At 43.8% G+C, this 27,373-nt stretch overlaps 1 protein-coding gene across 1 annotated transcript in view; it reads left to right on the top strand.

The window, feature by feature from the left end:
• Positions 1-27,162, top strand: part of LOC116279493 (zinc finger protein 532-like) — a 52,221-nt gene extending 25,059 nt beyond the window's left edge. The window contains exons 2-12 of the mRNA XM_072970907.1: positions 910-1,066; positions 7,482-7,556; positions 10,807-10,915; positions 11,053-11,147; positions 13,261-13,348; positions 14,490-14,640; positions 17,211-17,369; positions 17,699-17,814; positions 20,659-20,729; positions 21,413-21,501; positions 24,612-27,162. Of these exons, the coding sequence (XP_072827008.1) occupies positions 21,422-21,501; positions 24,612-25,002 (471 nt within the window). The 5' untranslated portion in view covers positions 910-1,066; positions 7,482-7,556; positions 10,807-10,915; ... (5 more) ...; positions 20,659-20,729; positions 21,413-21,421 and the 3' untranslated portion in view covers positions 25,003-27,162. The remainder of the gene's footprint in view (positions 1-909; positions 1,067-7,481; positions 7,557-10,806; positions 10,916-11,052; positions 11,148-13,260; positions 13,349-14,489; positions 14,641-17,210; positions 17,370-17,698; positions 17,815-20,658; positions 20,730-21,412; positions 21,502-24,611) is intronic.
• The last annotated feature ends 211 nt before the right edge of the window (positions 27,163-27,373 follow it).

The following is a 27,373-nucleotide window of genomic DNA, read 5'->3' as shown; positions in this document are numbered from 1 at the left end:
GCCCGGGGATCATTGGGTCCAGCCCTGGGACTGTGATGACCCTCAGGGCCTGGAGAGGAGGGAGGACTCCAGAGCTGTCCAGGCTGCATAGCCAGGCTCTGGCAAGTCTGACTGCTCTCAGGTGCAAGTGCACAGAGTTGGCCAAGGCAAGAATGAAAAGTCCAGCTGGAGGTCACCCTGGAGGAGCTGTTCACGGTTTAAGAATGGCCCCTTCTGGGCTCCTCAGCCTTCCTGTGTCAGGAGGCAAGGAGTCTAGGAACTTTCTCCAATCCCCCCTTCCAGAGACCCCCAATGTACTTGGAAGAAGAAAAAGCAGGGAGGGATGGAGAGCAGGAGGCAGAGCCCAGGCAGCCAGGCTGGGACTGAGCTGCCTGTCATCAGTCACCAAAAGCCCTGCATAAAGAAGCCCCTGGCACAGGAAAGCCCCTGCAGACCTGCTTGCTCTGCTCTAGGCCAGCAGGGCAGACGGAAGTCATCGATCCATTTTGGGGATAGGGGCCGGGGCCATTGGCCTGCGGGGAAATTTTCTGGCTCCTGGGATGATATTCCCATGACCATGTCAGGGCCTTTAGGTGCTGCCTGAGGTCATGCCAGCTTGACTCCATTCTGTGGGGCATGGCTCATACATGAGGTGGCTTGGTTGTGAGAGACTTGTGTGACCTGGTGGCAGCATGTGCCATGTGCATGTGTAACTCATGTCAAGTGTGTTGGCCTATGGGGGCGGGTGTATTTCTGTGCTGGTGGACCAAGGAGAGCCTTAATCTCTCCTATCGGGCTGGAACTCCAGCCCAGAACTCCCACCACCTGGCAACCTTCAGTCCTGCGAGCACCTAAAGGCCAAGGGTAGGGGGTGAGGTGGGGAAGGAGAGCCCCTCTCTAGGCCTGGTATTAACCCCTCCTCTCCTCCAGGTGCCATCTTCCAGGAGAATGTGCCCAAGGATGACAGGGCATTTCCAGCTGGCTGTACCAGACCTGAGCCTCAGTGATGACATCCTGCAGACCTAGAAGATCACCTGCTCTGTCAAGGTCATCGAGGTCAACAACCCTTTTCTGGCCCTGCAGGAAGGTGAGTGGCCGGCCCCTGTGCCCAGGGCTAACAGGGGTGGGGCCTGCCAGGCAGCACAGCACTGGAGACTAGCGGGGTTGTTACCATCTGGGCAGCGCAGGGCCCCCTGTGTCCCTGGGCAGTCACCGTGCTACACAAGGTGCGGCTCCCTTCCTGGCCCACCAAAGCCATGGCACTGGGAGTGCTCTGCCCTGCAGGACTGGAGTGGAGAGCTTGTGAGCAGGTGGGCTCGGCTCCTTGCGGGCCATGTCACAGGCATGTGAGGCTTGTTTCCAGCTCTGTGGGGCAGTCTGTGTGCCCAGCGCTGGTGGCATAGGCGTGTGTGGCTCAGGGCCCTCTTTTTGTTGTGTTTGTGGGTGGGTGTGTCTGTGCGCTGGGTGTCTGGGGTGGTGCCCCTCCCCCTGACCTGGGTGGGCTGGTGTCTTCTTCGCTGCCTACAGAGGAGCCTCTGGCACCCAAGCCCGTAGTCTCTCCTCTGAGGAGCACAAGCCTGGAGGCACAGCATTTCACGGCCCCTCTGTGCCTTGGCCTGCCTTTCTCGGCTGCCCTTCTCTGGTTTTGGAGGAGCTGCGCTCTTGCCATCCCTGCCTGGGCCAGAGGTGGGCGCTGTTGGTCCAGGGAAGGAATGGAGTTGGGCCAGGCCAGGCTTGGAGGTGGGGGGTGGGAAGAAGAGCAGGGAAGCAGGTTGATATTGATGAAGTGACTCACAGGGTTGCTGCCTGCAGCCACCTGTGTGGGCGGGGCTCTGGGAACCCGTGGCCGCTGCTGCGTGGAACTGCAGTCTTGCTGCAGCCTTACACTTCTGAGTGTGCATCGCAGACAGAACCCAGCCAGCCTGGCCCAGCCCCTGAACAGCTGGCTGTAGAGCCCATAACTTGCTCTATTTGGTGGGCAGGGGTCAGGCAGAGCCAGTTTCAAATCCCAGCTCTGTGACTGATCTGCTGTGTGATCTTAAAAGGTCACTTTCCCTGTCCAAGCCCCAGTTTCAGTGTCTGTGAAGTGGGGCTACCTCAGTGTTGTGGTGGTGGATATAGAGAGGTCATGTACACACAGCAGGAAGGAGGCTGTTGGCAAGCAGCCAACTTTGGGGAGCCCAGCAGCGCTGTGCTGAGCCCCGTGTTGTAGTTAAGGGTTTGGGCGGTGACCCATTGAACCCTAAGTGGGCCTTGTTTCTCTTTATGTCCTGGCTACTATCTGCTCTGTTCTCCTGTTCCCTGGACAAGAATACATGACACCCCTTGGTCTCTGGGCCCTGCCTGGTTCTACCAACCCCCAGGTCAGGGCAGAGACATGGACCCCACTGGCTAGACACCATCCTCTCCAGCCCCTTGGCTAGAGCTCTTGGCTCAGTCTGTCCGTGTGCCGGCCCTGACGTGGCCTGAGCCCCTGCAGGCTCGGCCCGGGCCTGGCCTGGCAGGCGGTCTCCGTGCTCTCTTTTCCGTACGCAGCCCTCCTGCTCGGTGCAAAGGCAGAGGCATTAGGCCTTGCCTTAGCTCTGCTCCTGGCCTGGGGCTGGGGGGTTTTTCCATCCTTTTGTCTGAGTATCCAGAGGCCTAGGAGGAAGGGTGGGGCCACACTCTGGGCCCTTGTCTGGGTTCTGGGCCCGAAGCTCTGAGACAGGAACTCGGCACTGGGCTGGGCTCCCGGGGCGTGTCACAGTGGTGCCCATCTTGGGAGGCCGGTGACAGGAGCTGAGGGGCCCTGACTTGGTTCCGCCCCAGGGTCTTGGCTGCCTTCCCTGTCATGGCTGCAGACATCATGTGCTCCTCCCCCTCAGTCCTGGGTGGTTGCAGGGCCCCTGCCCTCACTGGCCTCTTCCTCCCTCCCTCCCAGGCTCTGACTGAGGGGGTTGGCCTCCCACTGCCTCAGGGCCCACATGTGTGGGGTGAGATCCCTGCAGCTCCGAGGGCCCTTACACTGGGGTACAGTGGCCTGAGGCTCTCTCCACCCCACAGCCCTTTAGACGTTTAAAGACAGCCACTGTGCCCTCAGACTTTTTCAGGCTTCACATCCTGCAGCCTGAATATTTCTCATTCGGTTGTCTTTTGGAATTGTTCATTTTGTCCTTGCCCCTCTGAACACACAGCATCCCTGATGTCTCTTGATAGGGGACTTAATTTACTGACCTCAGCTTTCCTGCCTCTAAGATGGGGACAGTGGTCCCTCCCTTAACAGGTTGTTTCCAGGACCAAATGAGGTAAGGACAGTGGAGAACTTAGCTGGTGCCTGGCACTAATCAGTAAAAGCCCCTGGATGGGTAACAGGGCAGATGGACACATGGGACCTCTGTTCTCTGAGACCCTCAAGCTTGGGGTCATGCTCAGAGCCACTCGGGGTCCCATGGCATGTGGGGCTTGTTGCATTTATAGCTGCCCCACCCTGCCACCTCATTGAGCCGGCCTTTCCCTCCTGGTCAGCTTCTGGATTTGAAGGTCTCTCCTGGCAAGAAATGATAGGAGGTGATGGCACAGCCTCTCCCGGGCAGGGACCACTTCCACGGGGGATGCTGAGGCCCAGCACAAAGGCTACAGTCACACCGAGGGGTTTCCCATGCTCACCGTCTGGAGCGGGGAATAGTTTTGGGGGACTCATTTCTGGAAGGTGTTTCCCCTCCTGAGCTGTTCTGTCAGGGGTCAGGGCCACGGGTCTGTCCGTCCCCTCTGAGATGTGCCTGTGGGGCTGGGAGTGGCTGGCGAGGGAAGGGAGGTTACCCAGGGGAAGCAGATGCTCACCCTGGGCTCCGGGTGCTGGCCTTGGAGGCTGTGTGATGTGATTGCTGTCTGGTTGTTGGGTATGAGCAAGGAACTGGGTTTCTAGTCTTCTGTTTTTAATCGAAGTATAGCTGGTTTACAGTGTTGTGTTGGTTTATTTTGTGCAGCATAGTGATTCAGTTATGCATCTACAGGTGTTCTTTCTAGTTATAGGTTATTACCAGTTAGTGAGTACAGCTCCCCGTGCTCTACAGCAGGACCTTGTTGTCTATCTGGTCTGTATGTAGTAGTTTGTGTCTGCTCATCCCACACTCCCAATTTATCCCTCCCCTCTGCTTTCCCCCTGGTAACCATAAGTTTGTTTTCTGTGTCTGTGAGTCTCTTTCTGTTTTGTAACGATGTTCATTTTCATCTGGGTTTCTGTTGTCTCCCACCTGGGAATCCTCTGGCGGGCTTGGGAGACCCCCTCCCTGGCCTCATTCTCCACATGTGTGAAATGGGGATGATGACTTGGGGAAGGGAAGGGGGAGGGGGAGAGAGGAGCAACTGGAGGTGTGGGGCCTGCGAGCCTGGCTGCTCGAGCTGCCGACCCCCTTACCCCCACACCCCTGCCGCAGGTGGTGAGCGGTGCCCATTTGCAAGGAAGTGGCTACCAACCCTCCTGCGCTGGCCTCTGAGGAAGCAGGAATTAGAACGCTCCTGGTGAGCCAGGGCTAAAGGGGCTTTGAAGCTCTGTGTTGTTAGTGATGGAGTCCTCATCAGGAGCCACCTGGGGAGCACAGATCGGGGGTCCAGCTGTGTCAGGCTGCTTAGCTCCTGGAACTTCATTAAAGGGAGGACAGCGGGTCTGTTATGAGTATCAGCTCCCACTGAGCAGTGCTGGTGAGTGCTCCAGGGAAGCTTCTAGATGGCGGGGTGCAGCCGGGCAGGGACTGCGTGCCAGCTCTGCTCCAGCCTTGCCTCTGGGGCATTCTTTAGGAAGCCCTCCCTGGCTGCTCTGTCCCTGAGGGGGCTGGGGCCTTCGCTCTGTGGCCACGCCATCCTGCCCATCTCCCCACATGTCATAGGGGTCACCTGTGGGGTCTGGGAGTGCAGGCACCATTTGTTCTGCCTCTCACAACTCCCAGCAATGCAGGAGCAGAGCAAGTGTTTGTTGTGTGGCCGTGTGAGTGTACCTATGGCATGTACACGTGTGGGCCTGCAAACACACAGGAGTGTTGTCTGTGTGCCCTAGTGAGCTCCCAGGCATAACACCTGCAGATGGGCTGAGACTCTGGTGGTGGGTGGGTCCAAGGCTCGTCTGCTTGGAGAGCCCCTTCCTGTCAGGACCCCACTTCCGTGACAAGGAGGCAGAGCTACGGTGCCCTGGGTGATGTGGAGTTTCTGCTTCACATGTCTGAGAGGAAGCTGTTGCCCCATGTGTGCTTGTGAAACTGCTAAGTTGGACCACCTGAGAATACCACCCCCCAGCCTCACGTCAGGGAATCCTGCCGAGGGTCTGAAGTCACTCTCTGTGTTAGTTATATTAGTCATGTGGGTGTCAGGAACACCTGTACCGGCCTAAGCAGATAGGGCATGGCTGGATCCAGGGGCCCAAATGGTATCCTTGGGACATGGCCTCCTTTTCCACACCCTGTCCCTGCCTACCTGGGGGTGGGCCTCCCTCCCAGGCAGCCTTACCCATTCAGAGCCCCCAGGCTGTTGCAGGCACATGTCTAATCAGCCCAGCCCCCTGGTCCTGCCCCACGGGAAGAGGGAGACTGTTTAACAAGAGCCTCCCAAGTGTCCTAGGATTGCTGCTCATGGGCCCGGCGTGGAGACAGTCTCCTCGCAGACCAGTCCTGGTGCCAGGGGAGTGGGATGCCAGTCCCTGAGCTGAGAGTGAAAGGGGCAGAATGGATGTGGGTGGTGTCATCTGAAGAAGAGAAAGGAGGCTGGGTTCACACAACATGAGCTTGCCCTCCGCCTTCTCTTTGCTGCCCCCTGGAGGTGAGAGCAGCTGTGCTGCATGGGGCTTCTCTGCCCACTGGGTGCCCTGGGGATCGGGGTTGGACTGGAGGCTGTGCAGCCACACTGGGGACCAGACCTTTCTGCACAGTGGATTCCAGACCTCAGACTTTGAGGACTTGAAAGCTCTCTGGGGGCTGGCAGCATTAGAAAGGAAAGAGCCAGGCTTTGAGCTCTGTTCTGTGCCCATGTGGTCAGGGAGGAGACCAGATGAGGCTGGGCAGTGCAGGAAGGCTTTTGTGGGGAGAGACACTTGCACTGGCCCAAAGGTCATGAGGCTTTGAGTAAAAGATATGAGTGTTTCAGGCTCATAGGAAAGATTGAGCTGATCTGGGCAGTGAGGGAAGGGTGGGGACCAGCCTGGTGGGGCAAGGGCTGGGAGGGGTAAAGAAGGGAGAGGATCCTGGGTCTAAGCCCCTCCCCCCAGGTGTCCTGAGGGTCCCTGGGAATGTGATGTGACCGGGACCTCTCTTCACACCCTGAAGTCCTGAAGGGAGGAGGACCTGATGGCCAGGAGGTGGAGCACAACCCATAACCTTGGCCCCAGACTCAGCGTTTTCCACTTGGGAGAGTCTTTCCTATCCCCACACCCTGTTGTGGGCAGGGCTGTCTGCTGCCTTAGGGATGGCTCATTTGTGGTCACCCCTCAGAGCTCACCTAGGTTCCCAGGGAGGGGGAGAAATCCCAGGTTGGCAGCAAGAGACCTGGCTTTGCCCCATACCCCAGGCCAGCTCTGCTCCTCCTTCTGTCTGGTGGGGACTCTGCCCCAGGCTACCATGGACCCTGAGGGGCTGGACTGACCATGGCAGAATAGGAGGGCAGGAGTGAGCTGCCTTATTGACAAGGGCTCCCGCATCCTCCTGGGCAGGTTCTGTCCTGCTCTGAATAATTGAATAGAAATCCTCCACACATGAGACAGAGCTCTCTCGGGCTCTGCCTAATCTCGTTAAGAAGTCTCCTGACAGTCTCAGTAGGTGGCTGGATGCTCAGAGGGGTTTATCTCTGCCACGGGGTGGTTAGGCCCCAAGAGTGTGGACCTGGGATCAGGCCCCTACCCCACTGCCCTCCAAACTCAGGCTTAGGCAGAAGTGATGCTTCACAGCTCTGCCAGCCACCAGCAGTTCTTACTCAATCAGTTATGGTTTGCTGGGCTTAATTACTTTAAAATTATTAATTTAAGCTGGAGAAAGCAGGCAGTGGAGGTGGAGGGAGAAATGGGACCCTCCTTAGGGCCGTGAGGCTTGGCAGGGCTGATGGGATAGTTTCCAGCTGGGCCAAGGCCACTCTCTGGGAGAGCTCTGGCAGGCTGCCCATCCTGCCTACTGGGTGTGGCAGGGACAGACAAGTGGGCTAAGAGTATGATCTGTGGCACAGGAGAACGTAGCCAGCCCGGGGGCCCTGGGCGCAGATTGGGTGCCTTATCTAGTTTGGGAGCAATCGTGGGAGGCATCCTGGAAGAAGTGACTCCTGAGCTGGGTCTTGAGGTGGGTATTCAGAGGCTTGATCGGACTAAAGATCAAGATGTTTGATGAGACCCTAGGTATTGGTGTGCTGTTTCATCAAATGACAAAAAGTCAAGTTGCCTGTCTATTTTTGAGGTGTTAGCAGCAATGATGTTCAGTGCTTACATTGGTTTGTCCATTTGGGGGTGAAGAAGGATGATATTCTAATTACATCATTTCTTTTTCATTTATCAGCTGGTTTAATTTTGTAATGGGACACTTCCCTCCATCTACAGCTACCCATTGAAGCAGTTCATAGAGGAAAGGCAGGTTAGATGCTTCTTTCTTTTCATTTATTAATCCATTATTAAGACAATGAATTACTACTTTGTCATCCTGCATAGATGATGAATTTTGAAAACCAAGATGAAGTCAAGGATTAAAACCTATTTGATGGATTATAAATACACTGCAGTTATTGTATTTGCTGATGTTCAAACTGTCTCATCTTGTCACCAGTTAGAACCCCTTCAGGTTAGCTCTTAAGTCCTTTTGATGTGACCCGAGTAGCCTGAAAGCTTCCTTGACATCTGGTTTGCCAAGATGTTTCAAGCTCATCTTGTATGTTTCCTGCCCAGGACTAGAATCAGTAATTTCTCCAAGAAACCTTAGTTTCTTTTAGTGGGAAATAATATTGAATACTAAATATTTGACACTGGTATCCCCCCTGCTTCTGGCTTGATCATCATTTCTAGGTCTTTTCCCTAGGAAGTGCTAGATACTACAAATTTGAGAAAATTCTCTGTTGTTTATACAGATACATCCAATTCAAATTGAGAACTGTGAGATTTTTTACTTAACCTCTTCTGTGACATCTGTTTCTTGTTTCTTCCTCACTGGCAAATCTGGTTCTCAAAGGCACAGGGAATAATTGAATTAGAATATCCAGCTAGTCATTTGTTTCACCTCAACTGATGCACACCCAAGTTCAGATGTACAATGTCCATAATACCGTATAAGACCTCAGTGAGAGAAATTGAAGACAACAGGAATAAATGGAAAGATATTCCATCCACGTGGATTGAAAAAGTTAATATTAAAATGTCCATATACCCAAAATCTACAGACTTAATGCAATCTTTCATATAATCCAATGGCATTCTTCACTGAAATAGGACAAAAAATCCTAAAAATTGTATGGAAACACGAGACACCCAATAGCAAAAACAATCTTTTTGAGAAAGAACAAAGCTGGAGGCATCGCATTCCCTCATGTCAAACTATATTACAAAGCTATAGTGATCAAAACAGTATGGCATTGGCCTAGACAAACCTACAGATAAATGGAACCAAATACAGAGCTCAGGAATAAATCTATGCATTTATCATCAGTTACTTAAGTCAATTTACAACAAATGGCTAAGAATATACAATGAGGAAAGGATAATCTCTTCGGTAAATGCTGGTGGGAATGCTGGACAGCCAGAAGCAAAAGAAGGAAACTGAGCCACCATCTCACACCATCCACAAAAATTAACTTAAAATGGATTAAAGCCTTGAATGTCAGATCTGGAACTATAAAGCCTCTAGAAATAAAAAAGGCAGGCAGCTTCTTCATGTCAGCCTTGGTGATAATTTTTTTTTTTTTGATCTGCCTCCAGAGCAAAGGAAACAAAAACAAAAATAAACAAGTGGGACCACGTGAACCTCAAAGGCTTCTGCACAACAAAGGAAACCATCAACAAAAAAGCTCCCTCTGAATGGGAGAAAGTATTTGAAAATCATAACTGACATGTGGATAATATCCAAAACATGTGAGAAGTCATATAAATCAATAGGAAACAAAAAGTAAAAAAGCTCTATGATTATAAAATGGGTAGAAGATCTAAATGAATACTTTTTAAGGAAGATATACAGGTGGCCAATAGGTACAAGAACAGAAGTTCAGTGTCACTAATCATCAAGGAGGTGCTAATGAAAACCACAATGAGATACCACCTCACACTGAATACAATGGCTATTATCAACAACAACAACAGAAAAGGCTAAGACATTACAAATATTGGAGAGGATATTGAGAATAGGGAACCCTTGTGCACTATTGATGGGAATGTAAATGGGTGCAGTCACTATGGATACAGAATGGAGTTTTCTCAACAAATTCAAAACAGTACTACCATACAACACTGCTACCCACTTCTGGTATGTATCCAAAGAAAAGGAAAACACTAACTTTTTTTAAAAAATTGAAGTACAGTCAGCTACATTGTGTCAGTTGCTTGTGTACTGCTCAATATCATGGTCATGCATATAAGCAAAATACTTGCTTGAAAAGATATATGCACCCAAATGTTCACTGCAGCATTATTTACAACGCTTAAGATGTAGAAACTACCCAAGTGTTCAGTGACAGATGAGTGGATAAAGAATGGTGATATAGGTGTACAACAAAATAGCCAAATAAAAGAAAGAAATCTTGCTATGTGATAATATGGAAGGACCTCAAGAGCATTATGCTCAATGAAATAACTCAGAGAAAGGCAAATACTGGAGAATTTCACTTATATGTGGAATTGAGAAAGAGATCCAAGCTCATAGATACAGAGAACAGATTGGTGGTCCCAGAGGCAGGAGGTGAGTGCGGAGAAATGGGTGAAGGTGAAGAGGAACTAACTTCAGTTTTAATACAAATGAGGCATGGAGATGTAAGAAGCAGCGTGGTGGCCATACTTAATAATATTATATTGCATATTTGAAACTTGCTAAGAGAGTTGACCTTCAGAATTCTCACCAGAAAAAAAAAATTGTTTACGCGTGTATGGTGATGGAAGTTCATCTAGACTTCAAATAAGGAAGAACAGACCTGACTCCATGTGGATCTGTTTCTTGTATTTTAAGCTTTGTATTCTATTGGTTTTGCTACAAAGTAATCACTAAGAGAATGTTGTCTCTAGCCTGAAATGTACAGGAGAGCCTATTCTCCAGGCTCTGACCCTTAAAGAAGAACACCTTTCCATTCATATAGAAATAAAAAGTTGCAAAACACAGAAGAACATTGGTCTTGTGGAGATTTATAGGAACACTGTGACCAGATCAACAGCAGCAAAGAAGGGATTCAGGTTCCAGGAGGTTTTCACCAACCATCCACAACCCCTCCCCTTTTAGTATGAAAGAAATCTGAATTTGAACTCGGGTAAGAAGGTTTTTGGGGACGCCAGTCTGCTATTATCTCCATCTGCTGGCTTCCTGAATAAAGTCACTATTCCTTGTCCCAGCAACTCCTCTCTTGGTTTATTGGCCTGTTAAGTGGCAAACAGTAACAGCTTGGACTCATCAACTGACTTGCGGTGACTGTTTCACAATATGTACAGGTATGGAATGATTATGTTACTCATTTGAAACTGACCTAATGTGTGTGCCAACCATACCTCAAAAAGAAAAAAAAAGCTACAGTATCCTAAGATAAATATAATATAGATGTAGCTGTGACTTCTGAAAAGTTAAAACTTTAGTTGCATCACATGTCAGTTCTCTCCTCCCCCTTCCCTCTCTTTTGTTTGTACCATTTCTACATTCTCAGAACATAAAGCCATTAGGAGACAGGCTGGGACCTGGGACCCTTTACCCGAGTGCTCATGTTGATTTTGTGGCAGAAAAGCCCAGTGACACCATGTCTGCTACGGGGCCAGGTACTGTCTGACCTCTGTCTAGGATGTGTGTTTCTGTATTTCAATTATTCTTTATGATTTTCTTTTTTAAAATAAGATAATTGTATAAGGCACCACACTAGGGTGGAAATGGTTGGCCTTTTTTCTCATTTCTCTAGTTTCCTACAAAAGCTCTATATAATGCCAGACTTTGGAACCATCCAGACTCAGAAGAACTACCTGGGCCGCTGGTAGTAAACCTCAGAGTGCCGCAGTAAGTGAAATATCCTTTATAGTTTCATGTTTGTGTAACGAATTATAAATTAATTAATCAGTTGCTATCTTCATTCATAATTTGAAAGTCTCTGTCTTTTCTAATAGTTTATTTGTGACTTCCTCACTGAAATTTAGTGGCTTAATTTTATTTATTAGAAAATTAAAGACTGTGGACAGAATAACAGAAATCCTGGAATTGCTAGGTTATAAATGAAAGCCTCAAAAAATATTAGACTGCTTTACTCCTGACCCACACTTTATGGAAATGCAGTATTGTGTATTTCATGTTTATATTAAGAGCTATATTATAAATTATATTAATCTTTAAGTTGCATTCTGTGATTAGATCTCTTCTAAATCAAATTAATACTAAGATTTTTGTTGATTAGATTTTTTTACATTTCTAAATACGTAATTTATATTCAGTTTCAAATAGGTCAGGAGGACTTAATGTAAAGTTTCTTTCAAAGGAAAGACACTTTTGGAAGAAAGTCAGGTCTTTTCAGCTTTGCTTAATTAAAGCATTTCTTTTGTTAGACTAAAGCTTCTTTACTGCAGCAGGAACCAGGTTGCCCTTTATTGGGATTGTGGCTATGTGTGTTTTTTTAAAAGAAATACAATAAAAATGAAAAATAGAAATGAAAGGAAAATAAAGGAAAAGAAAAAGTAGGCTGGTTTATAAATAAGGCTCTGAGTGCTCTGTGCTCCCTCTAGTGGTGGTCCTAAATCATTATTTGTGTATAATGCTGTCATGGTGACCGCATGATGGGTATCCAAGCTGCTAAACGCTGCAGTGTAAAGTTTAAAAGTGGTGAATCTGAAACCCTAAAAGTAACAAAGGATTTTTATTCAGAATAGATAAGAAAATATAGAGAACAATATGAAAAAGATAAACTTTGCTGGAGAATAAGGAAGGAATATTTGACAGGGGGGCTCACAGTAGAAGAAATACAGTTAACTGATAAATACATAAAAACAGGCTCATTTTCAAAACAGAAAAATACCCAGCATAGCAGTAAGATACCAGTTTTTACCATTAGGCAAAAATTTAGACACACCCACACCCTCTTCATGCAATTGTGCTTATTACAACTTTTGTGATAAATTAATTCAATGTATTGATCTATAGTTGAAATACATGTACCCTTTGGTTTATCCGCCTCACCCTTGAGCCTCTATATGGTAGAAATAACAGTACTGGTATGTATTTTATTGAACTAGCAAATGATCGATTCCTGGAAATAATGGATTTTCTCTGAAATAAGCCAGTGGTTAAAAAAAAAATTCCACTGGAATTTGACACATTGTAAATCAATAAAAAATGTTTAAAAAAATTTCTTCAGTTTAAGACTTTTCTGATACCAATTTAAATAAGTTTAGGTTAACAGAAAAAGGCATTTAGTGTGTTATAAAACTACTGTGGGGTTTTAGCTTAGTGGTAGAGCACATGCTTAGCATGCATGAGGCTCCATCCTCAGTACCTCTATTGAAAAAGAAATTAAAAGTAAACAAACAAACAAACCTAATTACACAGTCCCCCAAAATACTGTTGGCTGGTTGCATGCAGTATTTTTTTTTAAATCTCTACAGTTGTTGCTTCAGAGTTCTTGTTGTGCATCAATATTCATTAATGGTGCTTCTCATTTTCAGACTGGACATTTAGCTATGGACACGTTACTGTCTCCTACTTCAAAATGAGCAGGAGACTTGTTAAAGAAGAACTCTGGCTCTTGGGTCGTCTGGGTCATAATGTAAAGCTATGATATATATACATAAAACATTTTAATATATTATTTAAAGCCTGAAGAAAATTCACATACTTCAAAGAATAATTGCAGCAGTTTGAAAAGATCTGTTCTCTTTAGTAGCATCTTGAAAATCTTTTAAAGATAAAGCCTTAACACTTTGATATGGGAGAGTTATGGAGATTAAAAAAATTAATTACAATCTCATATTTTAACACTGCACAGAATAAAACTTAGAATAAGTAGTATTCAGAGAAGTTCTAGCATATTCATAGCATGTGTACAGATGGCTTTTATATGTTAGTTAAGGGGATAAGTATCGAGGTGATGAAACATGCTAATGTATATTCATTTCTTTTCTCCTAGTGAAAGATGTGTGGATCATTTAAGAGATGAAGATGAACAGAAACTAGTGGCCTCATTATGGGGAGCAGAGAGATGTTTATGAGTTTAGGTAAGTGTAAGTATGAACAAATAATGGGAGAAATTATTTAATCTTAGATATGACTCTGTGTGTGAGACTGTCATAGTTTTATATTAAACATCCCTAGAGTTTTACGTTTACTAATCCAAGTTGAAATCGTAACGCATTCTTGAGCAACCAAAGATAAAGAACATGTTAAATGAGCAGTGTAGTTTTTTTAAGTTTGTTGCGCCATATGAAATCATGCGTGTTGTTTGTTCATATTGCCAAGTGTTATAGTTCTTTCCTTAATGTGGAATTCTGCTTAAATATATTAACTTGTTTGTAGAAAATAATAGTTAAATGCAGTCAAGTTTTTATTATTTTTTAATTAATATGAATTTTCTTGATGTAACTACTTAGTCACATTGTTATAATCACAGTTTATAATATTTGGCTTTGAAGAGTACTTCTGAACTGTATGCCATAAGTATATTTGTTTTTTGAATTTTCTGGATGACGTAACTAAGTTCAGAGTAGACTAGAATTTATGCTGCCAGTGAATTTCAAGACACATAGACTGTGTGTTGGCCAGATTGGATTATCAGGGGATTTTTTTGAAACACCTGTGGGAAAATGATCTATTATGAATGAAAAGTTTCTGGCATAGATGAAATGGAAATTATTTCTTGGCTCTTCTAGGGTGCTTCAAGTACAGTTGATAAATATAATTTTTAAAAATCCTAGATGAATCCACTTTAAGAACTTTAAATATTAGCTTGTTTATTAAATTAGTGATTGTTCTTTTCTGAATAGATAAACAAGATTATACTGTATAGCACAGGGAAATATACACAAAATGTTATGATAAATCACAGAGAAAAAAATGTGACAATGAGTGTGTATATGTCCATGTATGACTGAAAAATTGTGCTGAACACTGGAATTTGACACAACATTGTAAAATGACTATAAATCAATAAAAAGTGTTAAAGAATAAAAAAAAGCTTGGTAACTCATTACTGGGAATGTATGGTACAGAATATATTAATTATGAATAAGCAACTATAACAGTGATGTTTTAATTTTGTAGTAAAGCAATAACTCTATTATTTTCAATTTAGAACACAGGGATTGCTATTTCCTTAGATGACAAAGGCTGATAATCCTTCTTCATCTTTATGTCTTTTAGAGCACTGCGTGTGGTGCATGAATTAATGAATGAATGTTATGGATTGCCATGAAATTTCAAAAATTTCCTTTTAGGTAACAGTGCATAATCCAAAGAATCAAAGCTATTTGATAGCATATAAAGATTCCCAACTCATTGTTTCATCAGCTAAGTAAGTTTTTCTGAAATGTCATGCTTTCTTTGTTTTTTCCTTTCAAACTGATGTACAGTGCTGTGTTTTTAGTGTACAGCATTGTGATTCAGTTACAGATAGATAGATATCAGTAGATAGATTCTTTTTCATTATAGGTTATTACAAGCTAGTGAATGTAGTTCCCTGTGCTGTACAGTAGGACCTTATTGTTTATTGATTTTGTTTATAGTAGTTTGTGTCTGCTAATCCCAAACTCCTAACCTATGACTCCCACTTCCCCTTCCCCTTCGGTAACTACATGTTACCAAAGATAAAAGTGTCTATGTCTGTTAGTTGCTGTGAGTAATTACTGTTTTGTAACTCGGCTCATGACATCTTTTTAGGTTCCCCTTATGAGTGGTATCATTGTATTTGTCTTTCTCCTTCTGGTTTACTTCCCTTAATATGATCCTCTCTAGGTCCACCCATGTTGCTGCAGATAGCATTATTTCATCCTCCTCAGTGCATGTAAAGTTTCCAAGTCTGTCTCCAGCCCTGGTTCTAGCTCATTATAGCAGCTCTTTCCTAATATCTCTAGCCCAGTTCTTGATATCGCTGCCTTGGTTCTCTGGTCTCTAGCCTGTCCAGTACAATCCCAGTACCACAGGGGGTTAACCTTCCACAGATCTCTATTTTGTAACAAGAATCCCAAACTCCAAATCTGTGTGATTCCTTATTTCTTTGGATGGATGTCCAACATCCTTGGTATAGTATCAAATACCCACTTCAGCCTGACTCATTTATCTGTTTGTAACCTCTTATTTTAAAGAATTTCAAACAGATAAAAGCAGACAGTAGCATCATAACCCCTGTTGTACACCTCATTCAGCTTGAATAACCAGCAGTCATGGCCAGTCCTGTTTCCATGTATAACCCTATCCATTCCCCCTTCTATATTATTTTGAAGCAACTTACAGATTTCTAATCATTTAATCCATAAGTACTTGAGTGTATAATCTCTAAAAGAGGACTCTTAAAATATAACCACAGTACCATTCTCATAACTTATAAATTATTAATTGCTTAATATTATCATATGTGCAGTCATTATTCAAATTTCCAATAGTCTCAAATTTCTAGGAGTCTCTAGTTTCTAATAGATTTGCTTTTAATCTGTAGGTTTCTTTGTCATCTCTGTCTTATATTTATAAATTATATCACACTTAGGTAGCCTTAAGGCATATTCTGGTTGTTCTGTAACCAAGTTTACCCTCCCTTACCAAAGTATATTCTTGCAAGTTAAAATCTGTTTCTTAGTTTGAAAATGTCTTGTGTACTTCACGACCCCTGACACGTGCCTTCTAAAAGGAGGCAGTTAGGAACCTTTGTGATTAGGACCTTTGTGTCAGATGTCTTAGAAGAGGCAGTAGAGGTCAGAATTGGATGTTTGTGAAAGACCACTCATGTGGCTTTTCCAAATTTTCAGCAGAACCCTGATTAAAGCAGGGACAGCATATTGAACAATTAAATATTCTCCTGCTGTTCCCATCTCACCTCCCAGCAGCTTTATTAGCTCAGTGCTCCTTAAAGCCTGTGAGTTAACAGTAACAGCATGGCAATTCTGGTGAACATCCCCAAACTTCTAAAGAATAAATTATTTCATGTCAGACACAGGAACCACTTCTTAACCAGAGCGTACGTTTTAAGGAGCAGCTGAAGAGCAGTCAGATGTAGTACAGTTTTCTTTAAGGGTTTTGTGTGGTTTTTAATACATGAAGACTCAGCTGACAGAGTCATAGACTTTGAAGTCAATGGACATGGTGATTTACAGAGTTTTCAGAAATACTAGACCCACTTAAAGATTATATTTCCTTGTTATTTTGGGTAGCATCTTGAGAACCCTTGGCTATAGATGTTACCCTTGTATGACTGCCAGGAGACATGTCAGTTAAACGACCTCATGTTAAACAGTATGATGTAGGGGGTTGGGTACAGCTCAGTGTAGAGCACACGCTTAGCATGCGCAAGGTCCTGGTTCAATCCCCAGTACCTCCATAAAAAAACTTGGTTTGTTCTGATGTTTATGAAGTATTTAATATTTATCTATACAAGGTTATTATGCAATATTAATATAAATAATATTCTTTACCTAAGCTAAGAGCTTATATTTGAAATGAAAAAACATCTAATTGAAATTCAGAAGTGCCCAGTGTTAGCTTTTAAATGTTTTACTTGTTTGGGGAATGGGTTGTGGTAGGTTGTTACACTGGAGAGTTCTGTAAAATGGGGGACAGCTGTGGGCAGTAAAGTTATAAACATCTGCATTGAATTTATAATTTTAACTTTGCTCAGAAAAAACTTTAGTATCAAGTTTTCCCAAAATAAAAGCAAAATCTTAGCACCTAGTGTGACTACCCAGACATGTTGGTACACAATTAAATAGGTAGTACATTTGAAGTTCTTTAATAGAAAAAGATGAATTTGGCAGCATTTATGACAAATTTAAAACAGTAAGGTCCAAGTAGGTAGACATTCTTAATATAACTATGTTTGTTTAACATAATAGTCTATAATTTGTTTTCTCTTATGAACGTTACATCATTGTACAGAATTAACTAAGCAGTATACCCGTGCTGAGAACAGCATTTGCTCACCCGACAGTCAGCCTCTGCCTCCCCGGAATATCACCAATCACGTGGGCAGAGCAGTAGAAGACGGCATGAGGGCTGTCACTGGGGTGCTGCTGCTCAGTTTAACTAATGATAATGGTAGGTCGTATTTTCTACATGTATTCTCACTGAAAGATTGTATTACATGTAAAAATATTACTCCCCTTGTTTCTTCTTTTCTCAATGTCGTCATTTTAAAATTGCTGTCCTATAATTCACTTATTCATGTATAGATTTAACTGCTTTTAGCAGTTGATACTTTAAAAACCAGCCTGGTAGCCTGGCTCAGAAATATTATTGTCAACAGTGTATCTCAATAAAGGAATAGCTATACATTTTTAATTTTTAATATTTGTGTTAATACACATTCGTTGTTAGTGTCATAAAAATGATGACAACCTTTATCCTCTTCCCATTCCCTGTTTCAGAATCGGGCAGCAGCACAGCAGGAGGGCAGGGTGGCGTGACGGGCACAGCGGTGAGCTGTGTGCTTCAGGTTCCACGGCACCTACCTCAGGGGCAGAGGTTTGGTATTCGAGGGCTGGTGGGTTCAAGTGACTATTTCAGAAATGAGTACTTGATCTGTTAAGATGACCAAAACTTCATCTTAGTTTTGGATTTAAGAATCAGTTGCTCAATATATTGTGAGTTTCAATCAATTCCTTATGAATATAACTTCTTAGAGCGCACAAGAGAGCCAGACACAAGAGGGCCATGTGTGAAAATAAAGGGTATAAGAACTAAAAGTGGTGAAATCATTCTTTGGGAAGACCATTATTTATAATTATAAATTGGTTATTGACCATTCTGAAAATGATAGCACACTGATTAGTTTTCTGGCTGTCAACAAAAGTTGTATATTCATTTGTTTTAATTCTCACCTGTGGTAACAGGCATATTTTACCTTTTGTAGGGTTTAGGTCTACTGGTCAATCTAGTTGAGTATAATGCTTGGAATTGGCACTGTCTTGTCAACATGGAAACATCATGTTCTTTTGATTCTTCCTTCTGTAGTGGAGAGGGGGATGGTAGTTCAAGGGTGGCTGGACAAGTCCCTGCAGTTCAGGCTTTAGTGCAGTAAGCAACAACTTAAAAACAAACTAACACCTTCGGTTTTTACATCTGTCCAGTTTCTTCATCTGTTGTTACCTTCTCTCACTCCTACCTTCCCTCCCGTCCTCTTCCTCTTCCTCTCTCACCGGGTCAGTGAGGCACACTCAGTTAGACTGTGTATGCTTACTTATCATTTACTTACTCTGCTGACTGTTTTCAACTACTGTAATCACTCCTTAGGCATTGTTAGCAAAAAACAGAAACAAGGCCTCTTTGTTTATGAATCAAATGTAGATTATTAACAACAAATCAAGTTTTAGCTTTATCCCATCTGGTTCAAGTCCTCCAGCATCACTTACTGGTCTGATCTGTGCCCAGGATGTGTGTACCTAAATACTGGGGTATACCATTCAAAGTATGTATGTCTTTGGAGTAATTTCCTTGCTTAGGAATTGTGTCAGAGTATGTATATTTAAAATTGATGTCCCCAGCTTGCCCCACCCCAATCACATACTCCCTCATCAGCTGATTTATACTCCCCTGTAAAACTGTATGTGAGTTTTTGCTTCTTGGCAGTGCTGGCTGCTACTGGTTTTCACTTTTGCCAGTTTAATACTTTCTGCCAGTTCCTAGCTACCTTGGTCATTTCCTTAAGTGACAGTTTGCACATGTTGAGAAGTGATCATGAACCTTTTCTTTATTACTATTTTTTCCAAAGCCTTTGCTAACCCATTAATCCTTTCGGCCTTTCTGAAACTAGAAATGCTTGATCTGTGTCTTCAGGTATTAACCTGCAACAGCTTCATGTTTTCTTGAGTCATAACTAGGAGCCTATCATTCCTTTTCAAACATTTGGATCTCAGGACTTCTTTATTCTGTATACTTTTATGTGATATAAAGTATACATTATAATAATTATTGGGCATACCAAGTAACTTTTGTTTGTGTGTGCTTTATCTATTGATAAATTAAAAGTCAAAACAAAAAACTCTAAAATTCAGGAACTCATTCTATTAGCCATTGGTGTATAAACATAATCACATGGCATGTAGATTCTGGAAAACCCCCACCATGTAGTTGTGAGAGAATGAAAGGAGTCAGTTGACCTTTTAATATATTTATGAATGCTGTTTTGAGCTCACAGATTCCTGAAAGGATTTGGGGGACCCCTAGGGAATCTGGAACCAATTTTAAGAAATACTGCTTCATATAAAGCTGAAATTTTATTTTCTTGAGGGTATTAAATTTTATATACCATGCTTGTATATATTTAGCAAAGGTTTGAGATCTCCTTGGCATGTGGTTTTCAGGTAGCTGTAGCTGTCATTAGTAACTCAGGGTTTTCCCCAGCCATATCAGTGAGTATACGAAATGCTTTCTGTACGTTCGGCACTGCAGCAGCACATGGAAATAAAGTGAGTGAAGGCAGGAGGTTTAGGGGTTCCCTTTTAGAGTTTTTGATGTGTCCTTCCATTGACAATTGTACTTCCATTGTTAAGTATTCTAGTTGAGGTCCAGTTCTAGGCCTTTCTCTGAGAACTAGCTTTTTACTTTTACTGGTTCTTGTTTATCTCTTAATCCCTTTAAATTCATTTTAAGAAGCCACAGTAGTTTCCCCCAATATTATGTTTTTTCAATGTTCTTTCTTCCTTCCAGTTAATTTATCCAGGCTGCTAGGATTTCAAAATTGTTTAATTCTTGCAACTTTTCATTTGTATTTTTTCCTCCAGTTTCCTCTCAGTATAATCCAAATTAAGAAAAAATATTGAGATTCTCAGTCTTATAAACAGAATGCCAGCATCATTAGTAGATGCACTTAATTTGCTTGATTGAATTTCAACAGCATTTATTCTTTTGCTTTGGCCTTCAGTTGGATGAGGAGCAAGGGCATTTACTGATATCTACACTTGTTTACCAGACAAATGCTTCTTAGGGTTGGTGATGTTTAAAAGCAAATTGAGACTTAGCTTTGGATATATTCATGCTGGTTGGTGATCTCTACTAATGATCTTCAAAACTCATCTTTGTCAGCTATTCCTTGAGTGAGAGAGAACAGCCCATTTGGCAGAAAATAAAACAGATGAGTTGATCAAAGATGCTCCCACCACTCAACATGATAAGAGTGGAGAGGCAAGAAACAAGTGGAGAAATATGGTGGGTGTCAAATGAGAAGATAGATGGTACAGAAAAGAAACAGGTGGAAAATGATGAAGAACTTGACCTCAATAACGTGTGTTTATTTTGATGTATTCAAATGAAATATGTGTTGTTTTTCCTCCGAAACATGTTTAATTCATATATTGTTATAATCTTGCTGTTTTTATGGCCTCTCTAGTTCAGTGCAGACAAGCTTTGATATTTCAGTGCTTGTGGGAGTTCTTCACAGGCTTCCTAGCAGTGGGGAAGGTATGTGTCCAGTGCAGGCAAGGTCTGCTTTCCTTTCCTGGTTCTCTCTTTACTTATCTGTAAAGAAAAGCACCTGAATAATAGGACCCCTAAAGGTTTTTATAGTTCTGAAACTTGGGGATTCTTTTATTGGCCTCACTTTGTAAACTGAGAGCTATTGTCATAAATTACAGTAATAGTTCTCAAAGACTTTTGCCCATATTTTTAATTGGGTTGTCATTTTTTGGTTGAGTTGTAGAATTCTATACATTCAAGAGACTTGACTCTGATCAAGCACCTGATTTGCAGGTAAATTCTGTGAGTTGTCTTCACTTTTTTGATGGTGTCTTTTGAAACACAGAAGCTTTAAGTTTGATGAAGTTCAACTTACCTACTTTTTATTTTGTCACTTGTGGTTTTGTTGTTGTGCCTAAGAAACCATTTCCTAACCCAAGGTCACAAAGATTTAGTCCTGTGTTTTCTCCTAAGGGATTTATGGTTGGGCTCTTATATTAAGGTCCTCTTCCATTTGTGTTATTTTTTGTTGATGTGTGTGGATATTCCATTTTCCTAGCACCATTTATTGATGTTTAGCAGTTTTGAAGGAAAGATAACTAACAGAGGTGTTGGTTTCTTGGATGATTTTGTGTGTGTGTGTGTGTGTATGTGTTTTAATGTACAGTTTTCGATTTAAATATTTTCAGCTCTTCAGCATGCTGGGAAACACATGGAAGATTGCATCGTGGCCTCATACACAGCACTACTTCTTCAGTGTCTCTGCCAAGAGAGTCCAGTAAGTAATAGTTCAGTGTTGTTTTATGTGTCTTAAAAAGATTCCATTGTGACAGCTTCATATCATTACCTAGTTAACTTATGACTTTTTCTTGCCCTCTCACATTTGGTGAAGTTTAGAAGGTTCATTTCACAGTAAGAATATATTGGGTTTAATGAGGAAACCCCCAGGTTAATGGAGGAATGGATTCACTGGGGCCTTGGTTTACGTCAGAGAGAGCTTCAGCTACAACGTGTGCCCAGCTGGCTTCAGATGCAAAAGTCCAGCCTCAGTGAGAGCATCAAAGATTCAGTTTCTGTCTTTACACTCTGCTGTCCCCTGCATGTCATCTTGTCTTTTGCTAGCTGTCTTCACGGCCCTGTGTAGACTCTAGCTACGTGTCTTGTCTACTTAACTAATGTCCAGTGGAAGAAGGTGGTCTCTTCCAGTATATTTATTTGTAAGGGCAATGGTTTCTTTCCCCTAGGACCCCTGCACACCCACTGCAGAAAGGAGCCTTCCCCTCACCTTGGCCAACATTGGCTCACTTGCTTTTCTTTGATCTACCCACTGGCCAGGAAAATGGGATTACTACGTGAGATTTAGTTCATCATTATATAACTATGAGAAGTATGTGAGTGTCTAGACATTTGGGCTGAATCAGCACAGACGTGGACAGGTCCTGGCTATTGGGATGGTCTCCTTTAAAAAGGGGAACAGATGGGTACTTTTTTAACAGAAAGGCCCAGTAGAAGAGCCAGATTTTTAAATAAAAGAGAGGGTTTTTCCCCCTTAGCTGCCATGGGCATTCAGGTTGCAAGAAGGAGTGGAGGGAGGTCTATTGTATAGTGGGGTGGTTAGTTTTTCTTCTCTGAGGCTAGAGGACTAGAAGTGAAGACCGTGATCTGAAGGGCATCTATCAACCCTCTCACATTTCTTCACTTTTGCCATCGACTTTTCTGCATTGCCTTGGTTTCCCCCGTATCCATTTGTCTTTAGTCCTGTGTATTTTTCTGAATCCTCCTTGTCCATCTCTTCCATATTTACATTGTAGTCCAGTATATTGTACACTGTAGTCAAATGCACACTTGCCCACTTTGTTGTGGCCCTTAGTGGCACCAGCACTTTCAGGATCCAATCCAGAGTTTTTATTACGGCTTTGGAGGCCCTGCAAGATCTTTATTCCCCTTCCAGTATATATAATCTTTTCAGCTCAGCCCTTTTTCTTATTTCCTCAAAATCCAGAGATTTTTAAGGGAAAATGAGAAACACATACCAAGCAAAGGGAAAGAAGATGCTCCTTCAGTAGCACCCCCTCCAAAAAAAAAAAAAAACAACCTAATGGGCATGCTATTTAAATTAAAGATTTTTAGGTATTGTGTTTGGCACACACCCAAATTTCAGTCATGGTCTTTCTTTTTTTTTTCATTTCAGTCATTTTATTCTAAAAGGAAAAAAATTTTTTTGACATTTTAAAATGGGATTGTTTAATTTTTTTTGATACTGTGTTGTATGAATTCTTTGTATATTTTGAGTGATAGTCATTTTACAATGTTGTGTCAAATTCTAGTGTAGAGCACAATTTTTCAGTTATACACAAACATATATATATTCATTGTCACATTTTTTCCCACTATGAGCTACCACAAGATCTTGTATTATTTCCCTGTGCTGTACAGTATAATCTTGTTTATCTATTCTGCATTTTAAAATCTCAGTGTGTCCCTTTCCACCCCCCACCCCCTTGGCAACCAAAAGTTTGTATTCTATGTCTATGAATCTGTTTCTGTTTTGTATTGATGTTTTGTTGTTTTTTTAGATTCCGCATATGAGTGATCTCATATGGTATTTTTCTGTCTCTTTCTGGCTTACTTCACCTAGAATGACATTCTCCAGGAATATCCATGTTGCTGCAGATGACATTATGTTGTCAGTTTTTATGGCTGAATAGTATTCCATTGTATTAATTTACCACATCTTCTTTACCGTCATCTGTTGATGGACCTTTAGGCTGTTTCCATGTCTTGGCTATTGTAATTAGATCTTTTCTGAAATTGTATTCATATCATTATCTTGCTTATTTATAATTCCAAAAATACTTTGACAGGAATAAAGAAGAGGGGGAGAGGGAACTGATTGCATGTTTCCTAAGAGGGGTGACATGTAGTCTTTCCTCTCCTGCCCCATCAACAAAAATCAAGTCAGAAACTTCCCTGTTCCTCCTCCTTTTGTGGCAACGTATTTTCTTTTGTGTTTTTTTATTATAGATGAGCCTCCTTAGAAGAGCTTTTCCATTTATTTTTTAAGAAGTTTTAAGTCATTTTTAAAATTTGAAATAGAACACGTTTTAGACAGGCCATGTATTTTCCTTGTAACAGGTAAGTTTGTATGTAGTCTGGCTGCTTCTTGCTAATGAATGAAGGGTAACATCTTAAGCTTAAGCAAAACTGGAATCTCTACATCTTACAACCGTGTTGTTAAGAGAGAAATGGAAACAAATTCTATAAATCTTAGTGTTTATGAACCTCTTAAAGTCAGAAGAATGGATGATAAATTGAAGGAAAACTCTGAAAGGGTACTTGAAAACAGGGCCCATGAGGGGAAGCTGAGCTCTGAGAAGAATGACAGCTCCCTTGGTGGTGTGGCACCATCAGGGACCAAGCCATCCTCCAGGCTTTCCTCCTGTATAGCTGTGATCGCAGCCCTCAGGGCTAAAAAGGCCACTTCCAACTCCTCTAAAGAACCAGTGACCAACTCCTGGGAGTCCTCTGTTACCAAAAGAAGTAAATGACAGCCCTAGAGCCACTGAAAAGTCTCCTGAGTCCCGGAGTCTCATCCAAGGGATGAAAACAGCATCCCTCAAGCAGCCGGGTGTTCCCCAGAGCGTCTCCAGTGAGAACACTAGCGAGGGGTCACCCTCCTCTCCTGCAGGGTCGACGCCAGCAATCCCCAAAGTCCGCATCGAAACCATCAAGACGTCCTCTGGGGAAATCAAGGGGATGGTGATGAGGGTGTTGCCCAAAGTCAATCTTGATGCTGGAAAAAAGCCTTCAGAGCAGACGGGGTCCATGGTGGTGTCCGTGATGTTGCTTCTGTCATCTCCAGCCTCAGCCACTGTCCTTTCCTTCCAGCCTCAGGGCACCTGTGCAGTCAGTGGTCATCACCAACACTGTTGCCCCTGCCGAGCTGACGCCCAAACAGGTCATGATCAAGCCTGTGGTGACCGCCTTCCTCCTGGTGTCAGCTGTGAAGACGGCCGACTCGCAGGTTGTTAATGTGAAGCTCACCAGCAACACGACGGTGATAGAGACAGTCATACCTGCTGCCTCCATTCAGGGCACCAACAGCACCATCATTAATGCCACCAGTGCCACCCAGCAGCAAACTGCCGTGGTGCTGGCCTCCAGCCTGGCCAACGCCAAACTCGTGCCAAAGACTGTGCACCTTGCCAACTTCTGCCTCAGGGCGCCCAGGCCACCTCTGAGCTCTGCCAAGTGCTCACCACATCTCAGCAGCAAATAAAGCAGGCAATAATTGATGCGGTGGCCTCACAGCCACCCAAAACGGTGTCACAGGTCCTGGCAGTGTCCTCCCTGCAGAGTTCTGTGGTGGAAGCTTTCAACAAGGTGCTGCGCAGTGTCAGCCCAGTCCCAGTTTACATCCCCAGCCTCAGTCCTCCTGCCAACACGGGCATCACATTATAAACCCGTGGGTACAAGTGCTTGCAGTGTGGGGACTCCTTTGCCCTGAAAAGACCCTGACCCAACACTAGGACAGATGCAGCGTGTGCATTGAAGTGATGTGCACTGTAGTAGGAACCTCATTATTGACAAGTGCAGCCTCCTGTCCCATGCCCGTGGGCACAAGAAGGGAGTGGTAATGCAGGGCTCCCACTTGATTCTGAAGCCGGTCCCAGCAGATCAAATGCTCATTTCTCCATCAAGCAGTATCCTGCTTCATCTTCCACTCTCCTGAGCTCCATGGGAGCTGGCACCCACACTGTAAAATAAATTCAGTCTGACGTAACTGAGATGGTCACATCAGCCCCTTTGAGCACACCCATCCTTCCAGCTGTGCCCCTGGATGAAGACCCATCCAAGCTCTGTAGGCCTAGTCTGAAAAGTTTGCAGTGTAAAGAAGTTTTCCAGGATGAGACATCGCTGGCTGCCCACGTCCAGCAGGCTGCAGATGTGAGTGGACAAAAGACTTGCACTGTCTGTCAGATGCAGCTTCCTGACCAGTGCAGCTACGCCTCCCACAAGAGAATCCATCAGCACAAATCTCCCTGCACATGCCCCGAGTGCAGGGCCATCTGCAGGTCGGTGCACTTCCACACCCACGTCACCAGAACTGTCTACGCTACAAGCGAGGGTTGGTTTTCAATGTTTGCATTGCAATGTTGTCTACTCTGTCATGGCTGCACTGAAGTCTCACATTCAAGGTTCTCACTGTGAAGTCTTCTACAAGTGTCCTATCTGTCCAGTGGCATTTAAGTCCTCCCCAAGTACACATTCCCATGCCTACACGCAGCACCCCAGCATCAGGATCAGAGAGCCAAAAATAATATATAAGTGTTCCATGTGTGACACTATATTCATCCTGCAAACCCTGCTGTATCGCCACTGTGACCAACACATTGAAAACAAGGTGTCTGTTTTCAAGTGTCCAGACTGTTCTCTTTTATATGCACAGAAGCAACTCATGATGGACCATATCACGTCTATGCATGGAACACCGAAAAGCATGGAAGGGCCTCCAAACTTGGGTATAGACTTGCCTTTGACATTAAGCCTGGAACTCAAAATTCAGCAAATCAAAACACAGACACCAGATCCATGAGTGGGAAAGAGAAATTGGGAAAGGAATCCCCATCACCTATGAAGAAATCAGTGAAAACAAAAAAAGTGGCCAGTCCTGGGTGAACGTGTTGCAGGTGTGACCACCTGTGAGGAAGGAGCATGGGAAGCAAATGAAGAATCACCCCTGTTGCCAGTGTGAAAAATCTTTCAGCTCATCCCTCACACAACCGGATCAAACACAAAGGCATCAAGGAAAGTTTACACCTGCTCACACTGCCCAGACTCCAGGCGGACCTTTGTGAAAGAGCTGATGCTGGAGAAACACATCCAATTCATGCATGGTATTAAGGATCTTGACATGAAAGAAAAGTTAGAAGCCACCAATGAGGAGGAAATGGAAATAGAAGATGCCAAGCTTCCTAGCCCCAAGCGGAAGTTAGAAGAACCTGTTCTAGAGTTCAGACTGCCTAGAGGAGCCATCACCTGACCCCTGAAGAAGCTGAAGACAAACACCCATTGCAATAGTCATGCACAGCTGCGTTTCTACATGTGATTCTTGATTTGTTAATTTAGTCCCAGCAAGGAACTTTAGGACCATACGATCTAATTTTATGATATTGGATCCCTGAGGGAATCAAAGGTGTCCTCTGAGACTTAAGGGACAATCAAGGGGGGCGAAATGAGAACAGAAGCAAGAGCAGAAGGTGAGATGTGACCTGGGAGACCCCTGGGATCAGGTGGGTTCTGGCTGAGGGGCACTCTGGGAAGGTCTTCAGGTGTAAAGGGCTTGGCAGGTGAGGAAGATGCCTATGTATGATGACCTCCTGTCGGGACAGCTCCAAGAGAGTCCCCATTTCAAATACATTTGCAGACCTGTCCTGTCTTCCCTCCCAAGTGTATTCATTCAGCAGTGCGAGCGTGTCTTCTTGGCTAAGCACTGGACTAGAGACCTGTAATATACTGGAAACCAAGGCGTAGACTCTGCTCCCAGGTGGCTGACCATTGGTTAGAACACAATACAATACAGGGAAAGCTGTTGTAGGCAGAGGATCAGGTAATTAGAATCATAACCTGTCCCTCTCCCATGGTTGCTA

This window comes from Vicugna pacos, chromosome 11 (genome assembly GCF_048564905.1).
Source record: "Vicugna pacos chromosome 11, VicPac4, whole genome shotgun sequence".
NCBI lineage: Eukaryota > Metazoa > Chordata > Mammalia > Artiodactyla > Camelidae > Vicugna > Vicugna pacos.
Note: the sequence above shows the minus strand (reverse complement) of the source record. Positions and strands in the feature narration are given on the sequence as shown.